This window comes from Leucopleurus acutus (genome assembly GCF_964270905.1).
Source record: "Leucopleurus acutus genome assembly, chromosome: 1".
NCBI lineage: Eukaryota > Metazoa > Chordata > Mammalia > Artiodactyla > Delphinidae > Leucopleurus > Leucopleurus acutus.
The window spans coordinates 152,064,528-152,092,307 of record NC_139142.1 but is presented as its reverse complement, the minus strand read 5'-3'; the positions used below and the strand labels follow the sequence as shown (position 1 = coordinate 152,092,307).

Below are 27,780 nucleotides of genomic sequence, written 5' to 3'. Positions count from 1 at the left end.
TGAAACACAGGACTCCTGTCTGAGGGTTGGTTTGATAAGGGTCATGTGAGCAAGTGAGGTCATGGGCAAGTGAGGTGAGGATGTGACAAGTCTCTGTGCTCATTAGTGCAGTAAAGACACTAAGTCCTGCAGTCAGGGGACCTATTTAACCCCAAACTCCATGGATCGAAAAATCCCCTTTCCCATGCTCTCTGTTTGGGAAGTGCTGAGCAAAATTAATTTCTGAAACGTAGCCATCCCGGGGCCTGTTTTCTCATGTGGGCAATTAGAGTTGCAGCTGTCGCCAGTCCGGCCTTAACAACTTAATCGCTTCCTCTTCCCTCGCCGCCCCCTCTCTCCAGTGGACTTGGCAGTGGAGTGTGCCCATCAGGGAGTGTTCTTCAACCAAGGCCAGTGCTGCACGGCCGCCTCCAGGGTATTTGTGGAGGAGCAGGTCTATGATGAGTTTGTCAGGCGGAGCGTGGAGTTCGCCAAGAAACGGCCCATTGGAGACCCCTTCGACATCAGGACCGAACAGGGGCCCCAGGTAACCTACTGACGTATCAGATCTTGAGGTGCACTTCTGGGGGCTGAACCAGGCAGGCCTCTGACCCTGGCCCTGTACAGCTCTGGTGCTCTGTGACTCCAGGGGACTCCCTTACTCACTTGCCCAGCCACTTGAGGCTTTTGTTCAGACGCTGATCAACAGTTCAATCCCATCAGGTCTTGGTAGTGTTATGAAATGGGGGTGTACACACAGAGCTCTGCTCTTTGCAGCAGATAATGCTGAGCTCTAGGCCTTGGTGGAAGGGAGGCATTCCTGGTTCATAAGTCCATGTGACTGCACCCTCCAGCCAAAGGACCAACCCTTCTCTGAGCCACCAGGGTCCCCAGGAGAGAGCCTCAGGCAGAGGCTGTCTTGCCTGGCTGGGCTCTCTGCAGAAGCGAGTTGTAACACTGGCTAAAATGCAGCAGAGTACAGGTGGAGGCAGCAGCTGGAGCCAGAGGCCTCAGCCTGGAGGCCCTTGAGCCCATGTACATTATAGGACAAAGTGACCATCAGAAAACAAAGAATCCCACTGGAAAGGGCTCAGAGGATGGGGATACATCTCCAGGCAGTAGGAACACATCTCTGGAGACCTGGTTTTTGAAGCTAACGACAGGATGAAAATGATCATAACCACGAGGTTTAATAACCTCTTTAAGAGGGCAGGTCCTGTATCACTTTCTTACTAAGTATGCAGTGCGGCAGATGGATAAATATTTAAAAGAGGGCAGCCTGACCATCCCATGCATTATTAAAATGGAGTTCAACAGCAGCCTACTTTGCTTGTAGCCAAAGTCCTGCTCCAGCCAGGAAATTTCAAATCACATGTCAGGACTCACCCAATTTGTGTCTGTCCCGGGAGCTGGCTACTTACCCACTGCGTTGGCACCACGTGTTTCCACGGGAAGCCATGGATCTGAGGGCAAGTTTGGCTCTGTGATTTTGTGAAAGCCACAAGCTCCTTCCAAACCTCAGTTTCCTCATCTGGAAAATAGTGTAATTGATGAATATTATGAAAATTTCAAGGCACTTAATAAGTTTTTATTTTTTAAGGGGGGGCATTAAATGGCAGGCTCCCTGATCTAAGTGGCAGCAAATGTCTGTGCATGACTTCAAGCCACATCAGTTAGGTTTTGCTTAACCATCTTGGCTGGGGATAGGGGAGGGCCATGTGGAAAAGGTGTGTTTCTGGCTATAGTGCCCACCCCTGCCTTGCCCCATCCCACATGCTCTGTGGCTCTGAAGCCACGTGACCCTGGTGGAGAGAAACATCTCCACTTGTGGCCAGCACTCCGCATCCTGTCAGGCCTCAACCCCAAACCCAGCAGCCAGTGACACAAAGTTGTCCATCGGCCTTGGTTGGATTTCAGGTATGAATACAGACATGGCCACAAGTCATTATCAAATCTGCTGTGATTGTAAAGCTAACCCAGAATCCGTGGGAAATATGTGAGCTGATCCCATTCTAAGGAATCCCTTTTACCCCATCATTATTCATAAGTCTCTTTCCAAGGCTTCAGGCTTGACTTTTGAAGCCAGATATAGAAATCTCTTCCAAAACAGCACAGTGGTGTTGATTTCATCAGTGCTTTTGATGCTGCTGCTGAAAGTCCTTTTGAAAACTCACTTAAGCCATCTAACCTCAGCATATTATTTTAGGATGTTGTTGGGGTTTTTTTTTCTGCCAAAGTGCTTTTTCATCTACGTTAATAAGGCTTTACTCCAAGAGGATTTACAGCTGTCTAAATAGTTCTGTCTGTCTCATGCCTGTAAAACAGCTAGCTGACCAGATAGGTGTCCACTGCAGGCAGCCAGAACACTCCAGAATTATTCAGGTTTGTTTGGCAACTGAGCAAAGATATGCACAGACTCACGCAGGCCACCTGGTGGGGGGCGGGGTCCTGCATCCTCTCTGTCCTCTCCTCTCCGGCAGAGCCACTCACAGCCTTGGCCGTCTGCAGGACCCTGTTTCTCCGTCTTTGGTGCTGTGCCCTGGTGCAGCCTTCACTTCCCAGCAGGTTCTTCTCTCGCACTGTGAGGCACCAGCTGACATTCATGGAGGATTATTAGATTTAAACAACACATTCACACGGACTTGCCAGGAAGAGTTGAGTCTGGACGGTAGAGTTTCCATGGGGCCCTCCGCTGGCTTCAGGACAGAGTCCAGTCTTGGAGGCAGAACATGGTCAGTGGCCGCTGAGGGTCTGTAGTTTGATGAAGCCCCACAAGCCTCTTGGTCTCCAAGGAGGAGGAGAGAGCAATCCTGGCACTTTTAACCCAAGACTTGGTTAAGACTTCCCAGAGAGAAGTTGAGGGAACCTTGAGATATTATGAGATATGCTGCAGTTTGAGTTACTTTTTAGGTGGCAGTACTTAACACACGGTCAAAACCCAAAAGACATATAAAGGTCAGTAGTGAAAAAGTTTCCTTCATAGGCATGGTTTTTACCCTTCCATCCATGGGTATCCTGTGTTCTTAGTTCTTAGAAGAAAATTCTCCAGAATTTCTGTATATACAAGCAAAACTGAGTATGTATACAAGAATGTAATATGAATTCTGGTTTCCCTTGTTTTTACTCAAAATATCTATACACAGTACTGTTTTGCACCTTGATTTTTGTCCCCTAACAAGAAACATGAAGAGCTTTCCATATCATACCAAACCATGGGAACCTGCCTTGTTCTTTTTTATATGTACATAGACTTCCACTGTATGAATCCAACAGAATTCAAGTAACACGTACTGATGAGTATGTGGGTGTGTGCGGTCACGCACGGTGCCACAGAGTATGTCATTCCACACATACACAAGGAAATCCACAGGAGGGATTGCCCAAGTGGGACTGCTGAGTGAGAGCACATTTATGATTTCTACAAGCATTGCCAAATTACCTTCCAAAAACATGAACCAACTTACGTTCCTGCCAACCTTGTATGAGCTTGCCTGTTTCTCCAGCCTTACTAACAGAATATGTATGGAGTTTTGCCCATCTGATAGTTAAAAATGATATCTCATTTGTTTTTAATGTACATATATCTCTTATAATGAGTAAGGTAGAACATCTTATCATGTTTAAAGGCCATTTGTTATCATGTTTATCATGTTTAAAGGCCATTTGTATTTACTTTTCTATCAACTGTGCAAGTGCTTTGCATATTTTTCTCTTGTACTGCTGATCATTTTTTTGTCACTTCTAAGAATTCTTTACATACTAGAGAGAATTCTTTACATACTAGCGCTATTTCTATGATATGTCAATTTTTTACAGTTTGTTGTTTTGCCCTTTGACTTTGCTTATGCTGTTTTTGCCTTCTTTTTTTTTTTACGTTCTCAAATTTATTAATCTTTTCTTTTGGCTTCTGGATTTCAAGCCATAGAAAGGCCATCAGCACTCCAAACTTATGGAGGCATTCTCCCACATGAGAGAATTTGAAAACTTTTTATGACTTCATCTTTCGTGATTAAGTCTTTGATCTACCTGGAATCTATCCTGGTACAGAGTGTGAGGTATGGATCCAACTTGGTGTTTTAACACTGGATCCACGTTTCATAAGATGACTGGTCAAGGGGCTTGCATGGTTTGTGCCCACCCCTTCCAAGAAAGCCAGCCTACTCCTCAGGGACAGACAGTCATCCAAATGCACCATTGGGTTTGCTTATTTTTTTATTCAAATTTGCTTAAATTAAACCACTTTTTTATCTGAAAGTCACAGCTATAGCAAACCTATCTAACAAAGCTCTGTCTCTCCCAGCCAGAGGGAGGGGATTTGCAACAGGGTCAGGGTCAAGAACAGGGTTCCCACGGATTTGGGAAGAGGGATCATTTTTGGTGGGAAGAGCACTTCCCCCTTGAGTCTCCCAGAGAGGTGCCCTTTGCCAGCCGGTCGAATACAACATCCACAAGCTGGGTGTTAGGCTGGTGGTACAGGGTACACCCCAGCCCAGGAGACCCCTAAACAAGGTGACAGAAGATGGAGCCCTTCTGATGAGCTGGCTCCCCATCAACCAGGAGCAGCCCCTCTACCTCACCTTGAGCCTCTACTCTGTGTCCAGGGGTGATGAGTAAGGTGGTCAGATTTACTTCTCACTTCTCTGCACTCTGGATGGAGAATTCCAATAACTGTTGGTGCCCTAGGAGCAGGGTGCAGGGTGGCCAGTTAGAATACATGGCACCCAGTTCAAATAAACAGTGAATACATTTTTAGTGTAAGTGTTTCCCAAGTATTGTTTGGGATATGCTTATACTTTAAAAATCATTCATTGCTTTTTAGGAATTCAAATTTAATTGGACATCCTGTGGTTTTATTTGCTAAATCTGGCAACCCTAGAAGGATGAAAGAGTTAGAACAAAGAATTTGACTACTTCAGATCTTGTTTCACCCACAGATTTGCTTAACAGCATGGAGGGTGTATGAATAAACCTACACCTGGAGAGGATGAGAAAAGCCCATCTCTCCCCTGCTCCAAAGAGCCCAGATTTGTGCATCGGAGGAATATTTGCATACAGGGAACATCTGGTACATCAATTTTTTCTTGGCCAAAACATGATGGGTAGGACAGTGATCACATAGGAGGCCGTTGGACACATAAGTTGGTAGTCACCTTCCAGAAGGAAGCCGGGCTTACCTCTCACTGTTTTACAGATTGACCAGAAGCAGTTCAACAAAATCCTCGATCTGATTGAGAGCGGAAAGAAGGAGGGAGCCAAGCTGGAATATGGGGGCTCGGCCATGGAAGACAGGGGGCTCTTCATCAAACCCACTGTCTTCTCAGAAGTTACCGACACCATGCGGATCGCCAAAGAGGAGGTACTGGGGCTGCAGGAAAAACCATGTCCTGTGGGACCTTGTGCTGAGCTGGGGCCCAGGGGGGTGGGGAAGGGGGCTGGGCCTTTCAAACCTGAGTCTTCTCCAGGGCCCAGGGATCCCAGAAATCTTTGTGAAGGGACTGTTTTCCTTTTTCCTGTGGGCTTTTCCCTCTCCTTAGGGGTCCTTTGGGAAGCCGTCCTGCTCCTGGGACCCCTGAGCCCTGTGTAGAGTTTGTCCTAGCCCCCAGTTCCACCCATTGCTCATTGTCTCCGGGGAACAACAATCCCTCTTCTGTCTTCTAACATGTCCTCAGGTTAGCCTAGGGTGGAGGGCCATTGCAACCTGTGCATTTTGTCAGGAATTGAGCCATGGATTCAGGGCCCAAAGCTGCCTTCAGTTCCCCCAGACCGAACTTAAATGACAAGTGTTCATTCCAAAAATATGTCCTGGCTAGAAGTCTCTTTGAAGTTTTCCATCATGGGCATCCTTAGAAATGGTGGAAATTAAGATGACCCCCAATAAGAGCGTAATTCTAACCGTGTCTTTCAGTGCCACTGTTAAGCTAGTTACAACTAGTTCCCACCTGAGTCCCAGGTGCTTGGACCCCGGAATGTGGCCTTTTGGGGCACACGAAAGAGTGAATCATTGCCTAAGTCTTCCCGGTTCGAGCCTTTTATACACTTTCTCCTTGAGATTTTTATGCGTTACTAACTGTACCCTGATGGCATGAGACTCAGATCTTTAAACCTCTCTATGACAAGCTCTGTGGGAACCAGGGCAGGTATTTCAGCAGGCTGACCCTGTCCTGCTGGGCTATGGTGCTGAGCATTGAATCAGTTACAAGCTCCTTTCAAAATCACCTTTAAATGTTCAGCCTGTAGCTCTTTCCTTTCCTTTGCTATGTTGTAGATGCTGAGGAACACTGCCTCATTCCCTCCCCTGGGAGTTATTAGGGAAACATTTTAGGTCATCTTCATTGATAGAAAATGCAGCACCAAAAGACCAGGGCCTGCAGTCTGTGCCTGCAAACACCCTTCACAATAACTTTCCAAGAATGACTTCCAAGGTTTTGTCTTCAGTGCATCCCGGCATGCAGGGGCTCCTCCAAAGCTTGAAGCTGGGGCTTCTAGAAGCCCTGACCACATTGAGAGAGCTTCGACCCAACGTATTATTTTGGTTGTTATTTTTTATTTTTGTTTAATTCAGTCTTTCCCTTGGGATTTCAACCATCACACAGCTAAAAAGATGTTTGGACTCTCTCCTTCAGTTATCCTCTTCGTGCGTGTGAGCACTGTGGGTGTTTGAAAAAAGCATAAACGAAGGAAGTGCCTGCTCAGGGCATACATGCTTCATTCCAGCAGGTTCTCACTGCCATTCTTCCAATTAATCATAGATTTTTGGACCGGTGCAGCCAATACTGAAGTTCAAAAATATCGAAGAAGTGATAAAAAGAGCAAATAGCCTTGAATACGGACTAACAGCAGCTGTGTTCACAAAAAACCTCGACAAAGCACTGAAGCTGGCTTCCGCATTAGAGTCTGGAACTGTCTGGTGAGTAGAGCATGAGTGCTCGGCCCCCCTGAGCTGCCGGCCAGCTGGCTTCCTTACCCTTCTGTTAACAAAGAGCTTTTAGTTGTACATTATGCGCCAAGCACTGTCTAAGCACTTTGCTCCATCCTCATGACCACCTTCTGAGAGGGGTACTGTTATCGCCCCCATTTCACAGATGAGGAAATCAAGAGACAGAGAGACTGTGACTTGCCCAGGGTCACACAGCTAGTATGTGGCAGAGCAGAGCTCAGGACCAACTGTCCAGCTCTGATGCCCATGCTCTTGACCACCGTGTTGGGCCACCCCTTATTTTTTATTCTAATTCTAAGAGCAGCACATGCTCTTGTGCAAAGTATGGATGAAAGTTCCTGTTTCACCAATAATTCTGCTGATTACACTATCCCCATTTTAAAGATAATATTAGAAGATAAATATGAATTGGAGGCCAAGAAGCAGGAGAACTTTGAGGTCAGGCCTGTCTCATTTCAGAGCTAATTCTTATTCCCTTCGCCATAATTTTCCTCTCCCTTTTTCTCCCTTTGTCATTCCCTTCCTATCCCAGTGAGAAGCTTTATACTTCAGAATATTCAAATTTTAGTTTCTGGTGGTAAGAGCAAGAAGGCAGAGATCAAAAACACTGTTTTCATGATTAAAACCTTGACAAAAAGTCTCCTTTAGGTGACGCTCTACACCAAGTGCCTAGTAGCTGCAACACCTGAGGTCCAGCTGGGTCCTCTCCTGGTGACCCTGAACTTCTCTTTATTCTCTCTCCAGGATCAACTGCTACAATGCCATCTACGCACAGGCTCCATTTGGTGGCTTTAAAATGTCGGGGAATGGCAGAGAACTGTAAGTGTTTCTGTCACTCCATGCCTGTCAGCAGGGCCGATAAAAGATACACTAGGTCCGCAGTGTATGGTGAATGGTGGCCCACCCTCCAGTCCACTGAGCTCTCCCCTGTGCTGTGCTTTCCCCCTGGGCTGGGCCATGTCCCCCATCTTCTCTCCCCTTCCTGCCCTTCCCTACCCTCATCCTCACGCCACCCCAGGACCGACCCCCAGCCTCAACATATGTGTCCTCCCCAGCACCCATCCCATGTGGAGATGTTCAGTAGGTACTTGACCTAGGCTCACTGCAGGACAGGGCAGAGCTGGGAAGTGCACTTTCCACCAGACGCAGGATGTCATTACTCACTCAAACCCTGGCCCTCAGCAGGGAGGATGGGCTGTCTCCCAGGTCAGGCTGTGGCCCTTCTGCCCATAAGTAAGTTCCCAGGGACAGAGCGTGGGTGACTCTGGCTCCTCCTCAGTACCTTTTCAGAGGGATACTGCAACATGCTGGACCTCCGAGCCTCTGTCAAACCCACCGCACACTCCTTCATGGTGCCCTTCTGTCTTGCCCTTTGGGAGATTGTGCTCCATAGACCTAGACTAATGGATGGATCTTCTGTGTCTGGCCCAAGATAAAAGGCCCAGGCCTAGAGCTGGATGGAGTGTTCTGGGGGTGGGCACGCTGTGGTTTCCAGCCAGATGCTGCCTTCTCTCCCACATCTTTCTTGGTGGTCGTTGGGGTTTTATTAGTCTTTGTGGACAAATAGCTTGTAGGATCAATCTTCCCAGGGAAACCATCTGTGACAACACACAGGGTCATTCCTGGAACATCTCAAAGGACTCTGAGCTCTTCCTCTTATTTAAACAGTTTGTATTATTTATATACAGATGCATCACTTCGTACTTATTTGTACATCTTCCAGTAGGAGCACTCAAATGCTTCCCCTTGGCTTGGGCCTTAGTGGGGCCTTTGGGCAGCTACCCTTCCAGATTCTTAATCAAGATGTATGAAGGAATGAACGGGGCTGGCTTCCATCCCTGAGCAAATGCTCTTGACCAGTCTCCAGGGAATTGGGGGCCCTTCCCCCTTCTCAGTCCTTCTTTCTCATTCATCCTGACTCGTGGCAATACAGCAGAGCCATCTGAACATCTGAGTAGAGTGTGTCCATTTGTGTCCCCCTAATTCCTAAAATTGGTTTGCCCTTCCAGAACCTCAGTAAATTCTTGGCCATGAAGACCCTTTACAGAAACCTTGTTCCCTCTGTTGAATGGCTTGTTTGTGTTGTGTTCTGTGATCCTCTGTTCATTACCTCTTCACACTCACCTGTCCACCAGGGACATGAGACCTGGGCTGGGATTACCTGCATCACCTCTAGGGCCCACCAATAGCACTGGCCACAGCTGACATTTGCTGAGCACAGACTCTGCCGACCTCTATCTGAGAGCCTTGCACATGTTAAGGCATGCCGTCCTTACAACAGTCCCTAGGATAATCTGAGTCCATTCAGGCTGCTGGGACAGAATACAGTAGACTGGGTGGCTTAAACAACAAACATTTATTTCTCCACTTCTGGAGGCTCAATATCCAGGTGTCTGTTGAGGACCCTCTTCCTGGTTCACAGGCAGCCGTGTTCTCTCTGTGTCCCGAAGAAAGTGTTCTCTGGGGTCCCCTTTATAAGGACACTAATCTCATTCTTGAGGGCTCCACCCTCTTGACCTAATCACCTCCTAGAGGCCTCACCTCCTAATTTCTTCACATTAAGGATTAGGGCTTCAACATTTGAATTTCAGGGGGACACACATGTTCAGTCTACTGCAGGTAGGTACTACTGCTACCCCTGTTTTTGGATGAGGAAACTCAGGGATGCCCAGAGAGGTCCTGTGCCTTACCCAGGTCACACTACCAGTAAGTGACAGAGTTGGGATTGAACTCTTAAACCCACCACACCACAGGGCCTTGCTCAGCAGGGGTCACCTCTGTGAGCCACCTGGGATGAAGCCAGCCAGGGTACACAGTCATTTGTCTCCTCGCTCTGCTGCTTCAACCAGTCAGGTTGTGACAGCTGGGGGACCCAGAACCCCACAAGGCCTTCCTCACAGAGGCCAGGCACAGCCTCCTCCCACAGCAAGAACTTCAGTCCCCAAAGCAGATGTCCTTGGTTGCAGTAAGGGTGTGTGGGGCCCACCTGACTTCTAGGCAACTGACTCACACCCACTATTACTGCTTTTCTCACCTGCATCTCCCTCCCCATCCCCGGTGGCACCGCCTGCCCGCTGCAGAACAGGGCAGGGGAGTATCCGCTGCACTCAGTCCGTGTGTCATCCTGCCGGTTAGCCAAAATTGGGACTTTTATCTGTTTTTTCGACCCTTGGCATATATTTTCCCAAAGCTTTTGATAAAGTACTTTAACATAATTCACAAGGAGACTGGAAGCTGGCTTGAAAACAAATTTCCGTTTTCAGTTGTCTCTAATTAATGTCTTCACGTTGCAGTGAGTTCCCCTTTTTTATGCTGGAGCACTATGCGGTGGATTCCATGGTTTTCCCCATCCCCGGCCGCCTGGGTGGGACTGGCTATCTGCCGCCCACCCACCGGCCCCTCTGGGATCTCTCCCTGTACAGGTCTTGGGATGAAGCCTGCAATTTCTCTTCCTCCTGGACACTTTTCTTAGTTCTTTGTTTTGCTTTGCAATATAGTAACAAAAAAAAATGCACACTGTAGAGACACGTGGGAAGTCAAGGTCTCCCTCCCCTGACCCTCAATCCCATTTGTTAGAGGTAACCACTGTCCCATCATCCATTTTATTCATTTTGTTCACTTGTTCATTTGTTCACTGGCATATATTTACTGAGCACCTTTGATGCCCCAGGCACATGCTAGGCTCTGAGCACACAGTAGTGAACTCTATAAACAGCAGTGCCAATCCCCCCAACATTCTGGTGAGGTCCAATGGGAGAAAGGCTGAGCTTATGGATGAGTGAGCGCCAAGGCGGTCACAACTGGGTGAGAAACCATTTAGGAAGGGCCACAGGGGGTCAAATAAGAATGACCAGAACTTGAACTAGGGCGGTGACTGCAGGAATAAAAAGAATGAGGTGATTCATGCACTTAATCTTACAGGAGTGATTTCATATTGGACTTACTAGTTATGTGCTAATTCAGCATGATTTTATCACTTGGTTTGCTTTTTTTTCTTTATGCAGTTGAGAAATCATTAACTGCGTTGAATTTTTACAGTACAATACGATGTGCTCATTTTTAAAGGTTATTGTACATTTTCTATACATACAATGGATGTAAACATGTGTTTTTTTTCTGTTTTCAGATGACTTGGGAGGAAAATACTTTTTGCTCTTAAGAATGGGTTTTGGATATCCTAACCTTCTTTTTATTGGTGGTCTCCTATGATGGACTTTTGAGTTATTTCCAAGGGGTTTTGCTGCTACAGACCATGCTGATGTTCTTCCTTGCGCATAAATCTTTATGCACTTGTGGGGAATTGTTCTCAGAATAAATTCCCAAAATTGGGTAATCCAGCACATGAAAAATGGGCTCCCACTCTTTTGGTTTGCATTCCTTTAATTGTAAGGGGTTGAGCACCTTATTAACACTTATTGGTAATCTTTATTTTTCTTCTGCAAACTGACTATTCATGTCGTTTGTTGATTTTTCCTTGTTTTTTTAAATTGGTTTGTAAGAGCTTTTTGTGTATTAAGGAAAACAGCACTCCGTTTCTCACACAGTGTTGTAAATGTAATTTTTTTCTAGTTTATAATTTGCCTTTGGGTTTTTTAATGGAGTTTTCTGCTCTGCAAAAGTTGAATTTAGCATTCTGTGTATGGCTTTTATATTTTGTTATGTTTAGAAAAAATTACAAAATAATTCACCCATTGTCATGTATCATTCTTGAACTTCATTTTAGGACACTACCAAAGAACTCAATGACGTATTAACAATAAAATAATAATATTACTTTCTACCATTTACTTTTTACCTAGCACATAGTAGGTAAATTTGCTCTATTTGAATCAACTCTAATCATTATAACTATAGGGAGGTGATGGTATTCCAATTTTACAGAAGATGATATTGAGGCTTAGGGAAGGCAAAAAAACTTGCCTTAACTGCATAGATCCAAGCCAGTAGTTATCCAGCTTGAGCTACCTCAGAATCCCATGGCTTGTGAATCCCCTGGCTGTTCAGGCACAGATTTCTGGGCCCCACCCCTAGGTTCAGTAAGAGTATTAATTTTCTATTGCTGCTACAATAAATAACCACAAAATTAGTGGCTTAAACAACATTAATGTATTATCTCACGGTTCTGAAGGATAAATATCTGACATGAGTCAGCTAATTAGCAATTTTAATTCCATCTGCAACCCTAATTCCCCTTTGTCATATAACCTAATATTTTCAAAGGTTCAGAGAATTAGGATGTGAACGCCTTGAGGGGGGGCATTATTCTGCCTACCACAGTAGGTCTGGGGGACCTGAGTCTCTGCATTTCGAGCAAGTTCTGAGGTGAGGCTGGTGCTGCTGGTCTGGGGGCCACACTTTGAGAAGCTCTGGTCTAAGGGATGAGATGGGATTCTGTCTCGAGTGTTTCTAGCTACAGAGCCTCCATGGCCACCTCTTTTCCTAAACAGGTGCACATTCTTATTTACATAATGGCAGAGCAAGTCTTGTAGAGGCTTTTAAATCGATCCAAAGCCACCTCTCGGTTCTGGGAAGGGGATCTGCCCTAAGGATGACTCATGATGCCTGAGATGGGTCACTGGGCTCTGCAAGACTTAAGGAAAGGATGTATACCAGAAACACGGACTCAAAGGCTGCGGACTTCCTCATGTCCACTCTGCTAACGTCCGCGCCCCTTGCCGCTCCATACTGGCCTCACTCTTCTTACAGCTGGTCCCCAGCTCCAGGTCCTCTATGTCCCTGCCCAACATGGATGCTCTGGCCACATACCCGGTCAATAGCTTCGGGCCTCTGCCTCTTCTGTCTCTTCAAGCAGCTCCACCCAGGGGTTTACCACTTTGTTTTAAATCCCCTTCATCCTTTGAAGGCAAACCCTTAGTCCTTCTGAATATTTCAGAAGCATCACACACACACAAAACTTGACATTTAACCTTCAGTTACATATCCAGGTACTTAAACTTACTAATGGTCTTACAGTCCTTAGACTCTATTAAGTCCTCACATTCTGGCCTTTGCACAGACTCCAGACTGCCCAACAGAGTACTAGCCTGTGAAGCATTAGAACTCGGTTCACACAGAATGGCTAAGTGCCTGCCCATGTTATATCTCCCTCTTTTCTGTGATCACAGAGGTGAATATGCGCTGGCTGAATACACAGAAGTGAAAACTGTCACCATCAAACTCGACGACAAGGACCCCTGAAGGAAAGGCAGGCTCCTTCCTCAAACATCTGACAGCTGAATGTGGCAGATCTAACTTGCTGAAGAGAAACCTACATTCTGACCTTCCTGGGATGCTTTCTTCTGGAGACTTTAAATCTACTGGATTTGAACGATTTTTATTTTCCTCTCACACTCCTGTTTTATTGACCAAAATGTTGTGTGTGAAATTGTAGTCCTGCTTGGGGATGGGACTAGTGGCCATTTCTGTTTTCCACTTTCCACCAGATCCCGGGGACAGTGAGGAGGCTCAGGGTGTTGTCAACAGGAAGTGGTATTTGAAGTATCGAGCAGTAGCTTAAAAATGCTTTGTTGACTCTGACTTCAGTAAGAATTTGGAAAAAAAAAATCCCTGCGTGTTCTGCAAACAGGGCTCTGTACCTGCGGGTTCCTCAGGGTTACCTGCCCACAGAACAAGCCCCTCCTACCATTCAGTGGGAAGGAATAGCAGTAAGTTTTAAAAAAAGTTAAAAACAAGGTTGGGAGTATCAGATGTGGGGAGCTTTGGGGAAGCACGTACCATGGAAGGGTCCTGAAGGCCTTGGAGGTGAATGGTCTTCAAGGACTGTATGTTGACATTGACAATGGAACTCAGCTTAAAACCAATACTGCCTTTGGAATGTGACCAAATCAACAGCCCAAAGAGCTTATCTAATGCTATGTCATTGTCTACCTTAACCAAGGCACTTTCTTAGGCAGGAAATGTCACTAGTGTCACCATCGCTGCTAAAGACCCAGTGCTCTAACACTACAACAGTATAGCAAATCCTAGGATCATTAAGTCCCACATTTTACAAATTAGAGCCATAATTTGCTTTTCCCAATTATGCATTTCTACCACTTGCCTATGTAGTTTTCCTTTTCTCCAGTTGGGGTATCAACACTTTAGTAAGACGTACACAACTGAAAAGACTGCTGTTATAATACAGCCCTGGTTTTTCAAAGTCCTACTTTAATATTAATTAGTGATTGATTAACAAATAACATCTGGACTTCATGGAGGAACTGGGTCTGCTACTACAGTGGCCTGAGCACAGCAATAACAGGTTGTGAATTTTTCTTTTCCTCTGTGTATCCAAAGGATGTGCAATTCCAAGTTTTAACTTGGAAAACTGAAAGTGTTCCCATATAGCTTTAAAAACACAAAACCAAACTGAAATTGTGTTATTCAGATACTTTTACTATTACTAACTAGTACTTTTCTAACGGTGCTTATGTTTGAGAATTAAGTTATGTTTGAGAATTAAATTGGGGCGGCAGTAATAAAATGGAGGTCAGTGTCAAAACCAGTGTATGTATAGAGAAAGTCTTAGGTGAAGTGAGGTTATCATTCTTGTTGGAAATATGCACTATGCAATTCACCTTCTCTCAATCAGTTAACACATCACTTAGACTATCAGTCACTTGTTAAATCAGGATTTGACTTCATACACTGAATTTTCAGGATTTTTCTCAAGTAACTATAAACACTAACCTTGATAATAATACATTAGAGGGTTCTTATTCTTTCATTGTACAATAATGCCTTTAATATGAAATGCTACATTATTTATAATTGGTATAATGTATCTTTTTATAGTTGTAAGTAAACAGAGGTGATGTATTTAACCTTCTGTAATATACTGTATTTATCTATATAGTATTAGATTTCACTTCTGTTAAGGTTTACTCCTGTGGTATGGTTTAAAAAATCTACTGGCCTGGGAATTCTGACCCTAACTGCAGATTGTGTTCAACAATGCAACAACTATAAAATAAAATCAGATATTTGGGAAAATTATGTTTTTTCATTTAAAGATCAGACCCCTTTTCATTCTGAGGCTGACCTTTTTCTTAGAACTTTGGTACAAAATGGCTTGTAATAAAGTGGTGTCAATCACTTAAGGACAAAATTACATTTGCTCAATCCATCAAGTCCCACTCTTAGCTTGAGTGTGAAACTCACTTCTATGGTTTTGGGGGTGGACCAGGCAGCAAGCTTGGCCTCAGAGGCTCTGCATCTTAGTTGGTGAAGTTGAAGCTGTCATCTGAGCTGACTCAGTCCCTTTTTATCATAAAGTGATGAGGAGATGTGAGTGTGGGAAATGGTGGGGAAGATTGCATGGGGATTTAGGGAAGACACTGTATCCTGCAACTGTGTGCACAAGCATCCATTTTTGCCACTTTCTCCACGAGGATCTCGGTGTCTCGGTTTAACTTACCTAAAGTTTCTAAGGCTTCAAACCAGTAAGCCTCAATCACCAAGTCATATGCTGACACTGAAGTTGGATCGAGAACATTCCTGTACTTGGTTAGGTCCACCAAGTTCAACCATGCCTCTCGTGTTGAGAGTCCATATCATTTTGGCCATGTAGAGGTAAAGCTCCACCCTTTCAGAGAAAATTTAAGGGAGGCTTGGATCAGATCCCTTTTAATATATGCACTTGTGTATGCTTTAATGCATTTAGAAACCTCCCATTTCCCAATCAAAATGTGAGCAGAAAATTCAAGGAAAATGGCATTACCTTCATTTGGTTTACCATGAAGTTTTACCATGAAGGTAACCATTCTGAGGACATACACTGGCTGTGGTGTGTGTACATGTGTGTGTGTACACACCTGCCCTTGTGTGCCTGTCGGGGTGGGGCACAGTAGGTTGGCACATTCTCTAAAAGTGGACCCTTTGGAATGCCCTAGCTTCTCCTGATGGTGGACCAAGGCCTTTTAATGTTCTTGCTCCTAGCATGTGGCTGACTTGAGCTTGAAGGTGGATAATTAGGGACATTTTTTAAGTGTCCAAGGAGAAATGTCTGAGGAAACAGAATACCCAGATGAAGGGAGGTGACTAGAAGAACTGAGGGGTCAGTCAATCACTATACCTTCAGAAAGCAGAAAGGGCAGGTCAGGGAGGTAGCTTCCAACCGACCCCACCTTAGGAGGAGTCAATTCAACATGAGATGCTGGTCAGCGGGGGTCAAGAAGCAGAAAGAAATCTTAACTGACCTGTAGCAGTCACCTCATGCAAACCTGTAACACATGCCAATGGATAGAGTTAAATGCTGGGATACAACCAACTCAAAACAGGCCACCCATGTGACAAGTGTCCTGGCTATTTTCTACAGTGGAGACACTTCCAAGCCGATTCCCAAGCTCATTTAAAAGAGAAATTGGGGCTTCCCTGGTGGCGCAGTGGTTGAGAGTCTGATGCAGGGGACACGGTTTCATGCCCCGGTCTGGGAAGATCCCACATGCCGCGGAGCTGCTGGGCCCGTGAGCCATGGCCGCTGAGCCTGCACATCCGGAGCCTGTGCTCCACAATGGGAGAGGCCACAGCAGTGAGAGGCCCGCATACAGAAAAAAAAAAAAAAAAAAGGAAATTGCCCTGAGAAAACCATAATTCAAAAAGAGTCATGTACCACAATGTTCATTGCAGCACTATTTACAATAGCCAGGACATGGAAACAACCTAAGTGTCCATCAACAGATGAATGGATAAAGAAGATGTGGCACATATATACAATGGAATATTACTCAGCCATAAAAAGAAACAAAATTGAGTGATTTGTAGTGAGGTGGATGGACCTAGAGTCTGTCATACACTGTGAAGTAAGTCAGAAGGAGAAAAACAAACACCGTATGCTAACACATATATATGGAATCTAAGGGGGAAAAATTGGTTCTGAAGAACCTAGGGGCAGGACAGGAATAAAGACGTAGATGTAGGAATGGACTTGAGGACATGGGGAGGGGACGGGTAAGCTGGGATGAAATGAGAGAGTGGCATGGACTTATATATACTACCAAATGTAAAATAGATAGCTAGTGGAAAGCAGCCGCATAGCACAGGGGGATCAGCTCGGTGCTTTGTGACCACCTAGAGGGGTGGGATAGGGAGGGTGGGAGGGAGACGCAAGAGGGAGGAGATATGGGGATATATGTATATGTACAGCTGATTCACTGTTATAAAGCAGAAACTAACACATCATTGTAAAGCAGTTATACTCCAATAAAGATGTTTAAATAAATAAATAAATAAAATAAGAGGGAAATTGAATTGCCCCCATCCCCGTGGGCTATGTCAGCTCCCTGGTCGGCGCACTGGGCGTGCGCTTCCTCACGGTATCGCTAGATGGCAGAGCCGCGCGCCTTGCAGGGGGCGCCTCACCGCCATCGCCGGGCTCACCCAGAACCGTGGACGCCACGCCCTGCAATTTATTAGGGACTTTTCGGTAGCAATCATACTGCCTCCTTTTGCATACTGGAATTAGAACCGCAGTGGTGAGGGCAGGATTGCAAAACTGCACCCACCCTTTTGGAAGGGCGTCTGGTCTAGGAGAGCTGGAGGGGCAGCCTCTAGGGAGCAAAGCTAAGCTGCCCCGTGGCCCCCTCGGCAAACAGGGGCCCAAGGAGCTTGTCCAAGTGGTCACTGCCTGGATTGTCTGCAAGGTCATAGGTGGAGGTGGGGGTGGGGGTGGGGCTGCAGCTGCCCGGCTTTTGTGAAATAGCAGTGGTGGCAATTTGTCTCTGTTCCTTGAGAATGTTCCAGTCATAACATTACATAGGAGGAGCCTGGGGTGCGGGTCCTGCCAGGGTGCAGAACCATCCGCTTTTTTCCAAGCAGGTTTCTCTTTCCCCGGTGGGCACGTGGAGCCGAATCCGATGCCTGCCTGCAAGCATGGACGTGCATCTTTATGATCTGCGTTTGGATAATGGCCTCAATGGTGGTAACATACTTATATTAGGTTGAAACATAATAAATTGTCTACACTCCCTCATGTTTATCTACCACACCACCCACCAAAAAAAACCCAGACAATTTAAAATGATTCACCAGTGACATCTTTGTATATATCCATAATTAAAGTAGTAAATTCATGTGGTGGAAGGGGTTCCACCTTCCACCAAACTGGAATAGTTTGCAAACTATTAAAGCTTTAAAATTACATATTTCTAGTCTGCTCTATAAAGAGGTGTACACAAATGAAAATTCCCGTCTTTTTAATATTTACTGCCAGAATCTACGACCCACATATACTAGTCAGAAGTTCATCAGCGAATCTTGCTGCTGAGCGGAACAGAGGGGCAGGGAAAGCTGGGTTGAGCCGAAAACCAACCAATCTCACCGCTGCTCCTGCCCCGCGTGGAGAGCAGGGTACCCAAACTTGGAGGAGACCTCGCGCTAGAAGGTCTCCCGCGGGCCCTGTGGTCACCCGGGCGGGAGCAATGAGTGTGATCACCCGGGGTTTACGGTGAGGGAAACTGAGGCTGGCGGCCGCAGGGACTCCTCGTGCCCATTGTGGAGAGGCCTCTCAGCGGCTGACCCTCGCCCCGCTCGCTCTTCGCGCCGCCCGCCGCCCGCCCTCCTCAGGATTGAGGAAGTGCGTCTGGCCCGGCCCGGCCCCAGCGCGCGGCCCGAGGCGCAGGGGCGGAGGGCAGAGGGGCTGCCCGGCCCCGATCCGCCGCTGTCCTCCCGGTCCGCGCGCAGCCCTTCGTCCCAGGCGCCCGCGGCCCTGCCCGCAGTCGCCGCAGGTAAGTGCTGACCCGGCCCGCGCCCCGTCGTGGACCCGCCGCCTCCTGCTGCGACCCCGCGTGGAGCCCTGGGCCCTGCAGTCCAGGCCCGGGGCGCGGGGCGATCCCGGGCTCACGGCCCCGCCGCATCCCGCCGCGCTCGCGGGGTGCCGGGTTGTGGGCCCAGGCGGGGAACCCGAGGCCTCGCGGGACGGCACCGGGGCGGGGGGAGCAGACACCAAGCAACAAAAGGAAAATACACCAGGACGTCTACACATTTCCTCCGCCTTGGGAGAAAACCCCTTGCTTCAAGTTGGAGCGGGCCGTGCGAGCGCGCGTGTGTGCGGGAGTGTGAGTCTGAGTGTGTGGGTGTCGGAGAGGCACTGCCCGGGAGGCTGTCTGCCGGCACGGCCTGGCAATGCAAGACGGCCGAGCGCCTTCGCCCTCTTCGGAAAGTCCGGTGCACGCTTCTCGCCCGAGGGTCCGGATAAAACCCGCCATCTCCTTGGTGGTCTCTGCGGCCGACCTTCCAAGGCGGGGGCGCAGATGAGTGCGGTCGGGGGTGGGGGAAGGCTGGGGTCGGAGGGAGATGGTAACGGCGGAGTATAGGGATCTCTGCGGTCGGTCCACCCTGCTCCTTCACGTTCTGCGGCCATGAAGTTTTTCTCCCACAAGCACATCCCCCTGCAAGGATCAGAGAAGTAGAAAAACAGGAGCGTGCAGTTTTGTTTTTAGCGAGCCTCTCACCAAATGCACTGTTTTGAGAGTTTGCTACTCACGCCCATTGTATTCAAATTCCTCGGGCATTAAAGGGGCAACTAGAATATACAAGATTTTGAAAAATGTTTAACATTCAACTCCTTTTGTGGTCTGACTTATCTTTGTTTATGTCCTGGAAGAATAAAAAATTAAGTTAAAAACATACAAACCTCACACCTAATGTGTCCCAACCGGAGATTTGGGGATCTGCCAAACCTCTCCCTCCCCCAGGCTTCCACACCTCAGGGAGTGGCCCGTAGTAAACGCAGATGCTCAGATAAAAAACGTGGGAGTTGTCTTCCATCCCATTCCCTCGTCCCTTGAATTCAGTTGTTAGCAAGCCCTGTTGGGTCTACTTCTCACATATGTCCAGATCCATTCCCTTCTTTCTCACCACCCTGCCTAGTGCAAGGTACTAGCTTCTCTTTCCTGTACAATTGCAGTACTTCCCGTGCCCCACCCCCCGATTCTCTGTTTGGCAGCCAGAGTAATTTATTTTTTGAAAAAAGGTAAATTAGAGAGTGTCTGTCCTCTGCTTGGAACCCTTCAATAGCTTCTTCTTGTGCTTGGCATGAAATCCAGAAGAACTCCTTCCCTGCATATCCCCCAATTGATCTGGCCTCTGCCATCTCAGACCACCTGGCCATTGCCCCCCCCCACACCCACCCAGCCACCCTCGCCAAACCCAGCCTCACTCTCACATCCCTCTCTCTATGTCCTTTGGGTTGCCACTGTCTGTGTTCCTACTTTATCTGTTTAATTACTCCTTTAACTTACCTGGAAGTCTCTACTGGCACTCCAGGTGTCAGAGACTCTTCCTATGTGCCTACCTTGCTCACTGTTTCATCTTTACTCCCAGAGTTGTCCAGGAGGCACCAAATGCATGCAGGTATAGAGACTGAGTGGTGAATGGACAGCCTTAACTTATTTGTGGCTTTAGGCTTCTGTTCTCATCTGGGATTGAGAACTACACATTTCTCCGGTTTGTAGCTCTGTAATATTTTGATGTCCACATTTTGATGTCCACAAATGCATTAAACACGTTTTGTAGGCAAACCAATATTGGTCAAGGGATGCCAATAGTGCAAAGACCATGTGCCAACCAGCTCGACCAGCCTTTTCAAAAAAGAGCTGGATGATAAGAACATTTCTAACACATTTCATTTGCAAGTGTCTTCCAGCTCTTTGGCAGTGGCAGCCCTTTCCAAGCCTCCTGAAAAGACAACTGAGCAGGTTCAGGATGTTTCTTCCATGTCAGGAAGTTTACTTACTTAACTGTGTCCTCCCCACCAGCTGTAAGTTTCATGAACTCATGAAGCTCACTCCCCATGGAAAGGTCCCAATAAAAACATTTGTAGAAGGAATATCAGGTTCCTTTTTTTCTTTTCCATCAATGGTGAGGTTTTAAAAATTATTAAAATAATTACTATTGCAGGACACTTCCTGAAACCCTCTTTAGGATATATATACTATAATGTAAAGAAAACATGTAACTTGCAACCATTATTTGTTGCATTGATCGGAACCCAAAAGAAGCAGGAAGAAGCAAATATCCTTTAGAGGGCAAAGATTGAGCAAAACTTGAGTTACTTCATCTTAAAACTTCTACCTTAGAGTCTAAGCCAAAATACAAATTATAACTGAAAAACTGTTCCAGTGGCAAAATCCAAATTGGTAAAATGATTTTCAAAAGGAAACTGAAAATGAAAAGGGGAACAAAATGGCTGGGTGAAGGTTGGCCTAAAATATTCTTAAGATTTTTTTTTTAACTTAAAAACATATATGGTAAGACACTTCTGTTTTCAGAAGGAACATCTACTAGCATTTGGATTTTTTAGGTGTTGTTGGGTATAATTTGTAGCTGATATCGAGAGGCGTTTGAAAGCAGATAACAACTGTGCGCCTTCGTTTCTGAATGTTGCTGTGTGATTTGGAGCCTTTATTTTAAAATGGAGATTCTGTTTTGCTACTTCTCCCTGTCCCCTCTCAAGTTGATTTTCCAGGTTTTGCAATTTACAAAGCTTTGATTGTCTCCTAAATAGTGTCCAGATTGATCATTCCTTCCTTCCTTCTTGGACTTTTCAGGCTCCCAAACTTCAAACATGGATTTTCCCAAGTGTGGTTTCTCTAAACCTTCTGCTCTTTAGTTCGGAAAGGTGCGGGCTCACAAAGGGCAAGACCTCTGGTTCAGGGCTTTCCCAGCCCCACCTCCCCTTGCCTATAAGAGTACAGACCACCTGGGCCAGGGGCCTGATTTCCAGGCTCTAAGATGAGAAAGTTCCGGTGCTCTCACAGCCTTGTTCCGGAGCTTACTCAGTGCCCACCCTGTTCAGGGTACCTTCTAGAACCTGCTCACTGGGGAGACAGTGGGTCTGCCCTCCAGCATTGATTTTCTGAGCTTGTGTTTTTTGGGGTTTTTTTTTCTGTGTAGCATGTGGGGTCTTAGTTCCCCAACCAGGAATTGAACCCATGCCCCCTGCATTGGAAATGGGGAGTCTTAACCACTGGACCGCCAGGTAAGTCCCCTTCTGAGCTTGTTAATCAGAGGGCAGGTGGGAGACCCTGCTGGCTTCCCAGTCCTCCCACTATTATTGCAAGTAAGAACCACCTCCAGTCCTACTGTAGAAAGTATCTGCAGAAACTTGACCTTGCTGGAAATCTCACAGCAACTGGGGAAAGTTGCCTGGGTGCATGTCTGTTTTTAATAGATGATGTTGTCTTAGGAATCATTTACATGACCTTAATTTTCTTTTTGGACTACACTATCACCCTCTAATTCAGAGTTGTCTATCTCAGAGAACAGCTGCTAATTACACCATACTTTTTATGTCTATACTATAGACTCCACATGAATGCTGGGAGAGACACATGCATTTCATATGGTCATCCCTTCCCATCGTGCGTTTCACCCCGGGCCCTGCCTAGTTGAGCCTGGATCTCACCCTCAAGGTGCTTCTGGTCATTTAATCAGCATAGCAGCCTGTGTCCTTGTGTCAGGGACCCAAGGTCAGTGGGAGCCCAGCATGTGAGAGCAGTGACTTGCCTCATCACAGTCTCCTTAGTCTTAGGAGATGTGTCTTAATCTAACTCAGTTTCTCTGGATAATTCTCGGCTGTGAGCGGCTGTCCTGTGTGCTGTAGGATGTTCAGCAGTGTTCCTGGCTGCTACCTGCTAAATGCCTTTAAGCACCCCCACCCCCAGAGGTGACGACCAAAAATGCCTCCAGACATTGCCAAAGATCCCCTGGGGTGGTGGGGGCAGGTAGAATGTAGGGAGCCCCTTTCTGTTATCTCCCAGGGCTCAAACTGACTTGGGTTCATAACCGGTACCAGTGCCTTCCAGACCCTTCTCTTTGAGATTGCTGTGTGATTACCTCTTTGTCATTACGTGCCCACCTCTGGGCTTCCAGGAGAGTCTGTCCTGGGCAAAGGGAAGCCTTGTTTTGTGTACGTGTGTGTCTGCCCCACCCCAACTGGAGCATGAGCCCTGCAAGGAAGGAGCCTCATTTGGTTGTCTTGGTGTCACCGTGCCGGTGACTATGAATATGTGTAGATGGAGCAGTGATTGCGCCCTTTACCAATAGGTGTTCTACAGTTGTTTGGAGTATCCGGACTCTTCTCAGGCAGATTGGAGAAGCTGGGCAGATTGGAGCCCAGCTGTGAGGTGGGGTGGGGGAGCTCTGTCTTTTCATTGCCACCATCTGACCAGGTGTGACTGGATAGATGGAATGTTAAGAGAAGTGTTGCAAAAAGGGGGAAGGGGAGCACCAATGCTTATTTACGTGACCTTATAAATAAGTATGTGCTTGGGTGCAGGAAGTGACTTGACAGTTAAGAAAAGCTTTCTGACTTGATGTTTTTTCACCACTAGGACGAGACAGCTTTCCACTCAGCCATGACGCTGTGTCTGTGACTTGGTCCACCCTGGACTATAAGCCATGACTTAGTCCACCCCTCAGGGAGCTGCGGCTGCTGTGACCACTGCAGGAACTGACTGGGGAGAGCGGCCACCTCGAGGCTTGATGGTTGGAATGTCTCGGCGACCACCCAGCATGTACTGGTGTGTGGGGCCAGAAGGGTCAGCCGTGTGTCCAGGACACGCCATGGAGACCCATAACAGCGGTAAGGGCAGGGCTGGCCAAGCCTGCTTTGCATGTTCTACGTACGAACAATGGGTTCTCAACCAAAGGATATAAATTGCCAATTATTTGATGAATTGTATGGTTTTTCAATATAAAACATATCATGGGATTCTCACTTAAATTCTAAACATTGAAGGAGCCATGGGACAAAATTTATGTGGACTTAAGATTTATGTGGATCTTAAGAATCAGGGCATCATTTCATGTTTGTTAAAAAGATTTTTTTTAATGGGGATTTGGTTTTGTGTTCTCACTATACAAATAATACGTTTATTAAAGAAAAATTGAAAAAAGAAAAAAGAAGTAGAAAGAGTAATCACCCAGAGTCCCACTGCCCTAAACACAGTTAATATCTAGGTATGTTGTCTTCTAGTCAGCTTCTCTGGGCTGCAGGGACTTTGTTTTAACTTTATTTACTTATTATAGTGTATATACTTCAGTGTCCTACTTTTTTCCCCTAACTTTGTGTCAGTCACCTAGCTTGTGGGATCCAGGGAAATATCATCTTATTTGGGTGCACTGTGTAAAGTGATTGACCTAATTCTTACTCTCCCACTGGATGTTTTGGGACATTTGTGTTGCTTCTAGTTTGCTTGTTTGTTTTTGCGGTACGCGGGCCTCTCACCGCTGTGGCCTCTCCCGTTGCGGAGCACAGGCTCCGGACGCGCAGGCTCAACGGCCATGGCTCACAGGCCCAGCCACTCTGCAGCATGTGGGATCTTCCCGGACCGGGGCACGAACCCATGTCCCCTGCATCGGCAGGCAGACTCTCAACCACTGCGCCACCAGGGAAGCCCTGTGTTGCTTCTAGTTGCTGACTCAGACCAAAATCATTCCATGTCCATCTTTTTATACATGGTTTTGAGATTATTTCCTTAAGATAGATTTACAGAAGCAGGACTATTAGATTTGAATGTTTTTAAGCCTCTTTACACATATTGCTAGATTGTTCACCAGAGTTGCATCACTTTTATCCCAAATAGGATATCATTGATATTGTTAACAGTAAATATTTGTTAAGCCCTTAGTACATATGGGGCACTGGGTTCGGTGTCTTAGGAAATAACCTCATTTAATCCTCACGACAACCTATAAATGGTACTTCTATCCCCATTTTATAACTGAGGAACATGAGAATAAGAGAGATGTAGAAACTTGGTCAGGGTCAACAACCTGTAATGGGCAGAACTGCCCTTTGAACTGTGTCTTAGCCCTGGACTGTCGTCCTCAAAGTATAGGTCATCCTGGGGGATTTGAGAGGACCTGTGGGTTTGTACCTCTGTGGAGTTAGCGATTCAGTGTTGTACCTGGCTCAGTAGACATTTTGTTCAGTTACTTAGTGTTTTTTCTCCATCGAAAATGCCCAAAGTCTAACTAAGGTGATGTTTCTGAAAGATTTCTTTACACATAAGTCAGATTATGAAATGAGAAAAAAATTTGCTTCTTGACATTGTCCAGCACTAAATGTTCCCAGAGTGTTTGACTTGCATTTTTTGAAAGGTTTTCTTTTTGTTTTTTCAGATGTATGCCTTTTTTTGTTTGTTTTTTTGTTTATTTGCGGTACGCGGCCCTCTCACTGTTGTGGCCTCTTCCGTTGCGGAGCACAGGCTCTGGACGCGCAGGCTCTGGACGCGCAGGCTCAGCGGCCATGGCTCACAGGCCCAGCCGCTCCGCGGCATGTGGAATCTTCCCGGACCGGGGCACAAACCCGTGTCCCCTTCATCGGCAGGCAGAGTCTCAACCGCTGCGCCACCAGGGAAGCCCTGGATGTATGCCTTTTTTCAGTTGCTTGTTAGGAAGGCCGTGTCTTATTAGCATGAGATCAAGGTGACGTGCGTGGAATGCTATTCCTGATTTTGGGTAGAACCTCTTTCCAGGGCACTCTCAGCTGCAATATCCCATCTGCCTCTCCTCAGCAATCCTGAGAAATGATGGTGGGGGCAGGGATGCTGGGTCCTTCTGGGGCTCACTGGATGGGTGGCTGTGTCATCTGAAAAAGTCCCAGAGGAGATTCTGCCCCGTCCTCGTCCTGGTAAAGAGCGGTGGATCTCCATCCTGGCCCCCAGAAACACTGGGCAGTGCCTAAAGCTATCAGTGCACAGGCACCCCCAGCTCCACTGGAGCAGCATCCTGGGGGTATTTTCTAAAAGTTCTTGCCTCCCCACCTCCACGATCCTACTGTGCAGCTGGGGTTGAGAATCAACTGGTCTAAATGATTTGGACCAGCAAATTAGAGCAGCATTTCTCAAATTGCAGCATATACTCCAGTCCCCTGGGGATCTTGGTGAAATGCAGATTCTCATCCTGTGAGTCTGGGGGCACCGAGAATTTGCGTTTCTAACAGGCTCCCAGGTCGTGCCAGTGTTCCACCAACAGAGAGGCAAGGCTGAGACCTCAAGGTGCCCAGGAATCCTCACTGACTCTTACAGTTCCTGGGGACGTGGGTCAAGGGACCCTGGACAGACCTGGAACCAGCCCTGCCTCCAGGCCTGAGGTAGGGCAATGACCAGGGAATGTTCATGTGCACGAGAGGCCAAAGTGTTGACTCCTAGCCGTCATTTTTCTCCTTTGAGGTCTGGATCTGAACTTTACACTACTCCTACAGCCAGTTGCCTCTCCCTGACAGCTGTGATCACCAGGTGGGAGGGAGCAGGCTCAGAATGGTCTTTTCTGCCTCAGGGGCCTCTTCCCCCAGTGGAATCTCAGGACTCCACACCTCCCTGTTCTGGCTGAGCCTCAGGACACACACAAGGCTTGAGGAGCCTATGGGAATCGTGCAGCCCCCACTGGTACTGTTCTACTGCTTAGGGCTGGAAGGTGCCGACAGGGGAGGTGGTGTCTTGTGAACCCTGATGCTCAGGGATATGTTTATGCACGGAAGAAAACACATAAACACAGAGTTGAAGAAGATGAGAAAAAAGTGACCTGAAATACATTGTAAAATTCTGTCCTATGGCTCAGCATTATGGAAATTATGAAGAAAGTACAAATTTATGCCCATTCTTCAAGAGTTGAAAGGTCCCATAGGTGGTAGCCAAGGAGCTGAGTGTGGAGGGCTTGCCCTAGGACCCCCAGGGATGAAACCCTACAACACTCCCCTCCTGCTGGCAACGGGCTGCTTACATGGCTTAGTAGCCCGACATCAGGCCCCTCCTGGCCTCTTGCAGCTACCGTTCAGCTCACCTGAGAGCAGTGAATGAGGGCAGCAGAGGACCCACCCTGCTTTCCTGCCAGGTCCAGGGGAAGACAGTGACACCACGGGGACCTTTGTGGGTACTGGGAATGCTGAATCCATTACCTGGGCTCTGGATTAAGGAGCCATTACTAACTACCTGTAACCTAGAGTGATGTGTACTTCTGTCACTGTCTTGTTTAGAACCCCACAGCCGGTTTATGACTGTTTCCTTTCACTGAGTGAGAAGGGGTGGGGAGACACTTCTGGGACTCACACAGTGTGATGAGGGCTCAAGAGCCTGTCTGTGGGGTTCATTAGGCCTGCATTCAATTCTTAGTTCTGGGTGACCTCAGCTGAGTGGCTCAGCCTCTCTGAACCCTGATCCAGACAGACACAGAATCTTAGTGGGATGTGCCAATCAGCATCTATTTCTGGCCTCCTGGCCAGCAGGGGTGTGGGGGGTCTCTGCTGTGTGCTGCAGTCTGCACTCTGCTTCATGTGGCTCCTAACCTCCTGAGACCAGCAGGCTGGCAGGGCGCCTTCTTCCCTGCCAGTTGCAGAGGTACAAGCGGGGAAAGCAAAAACATTCCATGTCTCTTAAGGCCTAGGCTCAGAGTGGCACGCTGTTGCCTCCATGCCTCTGCCCTTGGCCAAAGAAGGTCACATGGAGGAGCCCAAGTGAAGAGCTCCCTGCACGAGGAGGCCACAGCCAGGCTGTGGATTTAGGCAGAGGGGGAGGATTGTTGTCCATCATTCATCTACCATGATAGGAGTGGGTGGGCTTCAGTACTTTAAAATTGTATCTTATTTATGTATTTCTATTTATTTATTTAAGCAGCCCACAGAGCTTTTCTCTCATGAAGCTTTACCTGGAGCCCCAGCCCACATAACAGCTATAACAGTGGAGTTGCTTTGATGGACAGTCGTGGAGGGGTGGGGGTGGTGAATCCCACCGCTGATCTTCACCTTGACCGCGGAGCTCTGTGGGCCCAATTTTAAAATATCGCATGTTGGATTTCATTTTCACAAAATAGAACTATATACACCAAGACCATAGCCTGGGAGCAGGTGACACTCAAAGAGTAGC

General features: G+C 47.1%; 2 protein-coding genes across 2 annotated transcripts in view; both read left to right on the top strand.

The window, feature by feature from the left end:
• Window positions 1–14,839, top strand: part of ALDH1A3 (aldehyde dehydrogenase 1 family member A3) — a 35,952-nt gene extending 21,113 nt beyond the window's left edge. Inside the window, exons 9-13 of the mRNA XM_082839688.1 lie at window positions 342–526; window positions 5,171–5,335; window positions 6,729–6,886; window positions 7,661–7,735; window positions 13,042–14,839. Coding sequence (XP_082695814.1) covers window positions 342–526; window positions 5,171–5,335; window positions 6,729–6,886; window positions 7,661–7,735; window positions 13,042–13,114 — 656 coding nt within the window. The 3' untranslated portion in view covers window positions 13,115–14,839. The remainder of the gene's footprint in view (window positions 1–341; window positions 527–5,170; window positions 5,336–6,728; window positions 6,887–7,660; window positions 7,736–13,041) is intronic.
• An 8,544-nt stretch (window positions 14,840–23,383) lies between these two features.
• The window catches only part of LRRK1 (leucine rich repeat kinase 1), a 116,916-nt gene continuing 112,519 nt past the window's right edge, over window positions 23,384–27,780 (top strand). Inside the window, exon 1 of the mRNA XM_082842366.1 lies at window positions 23,384–23,498. Coding sequence (XP_082698492.1) covers window positions 23,399–23,498 — 100 coding nt within the window. The 5' untranslated portion in view covers window positions 23,384–23,398. The remainder of the gene's footprint in view (window positions 23,499–27,780) is intronic.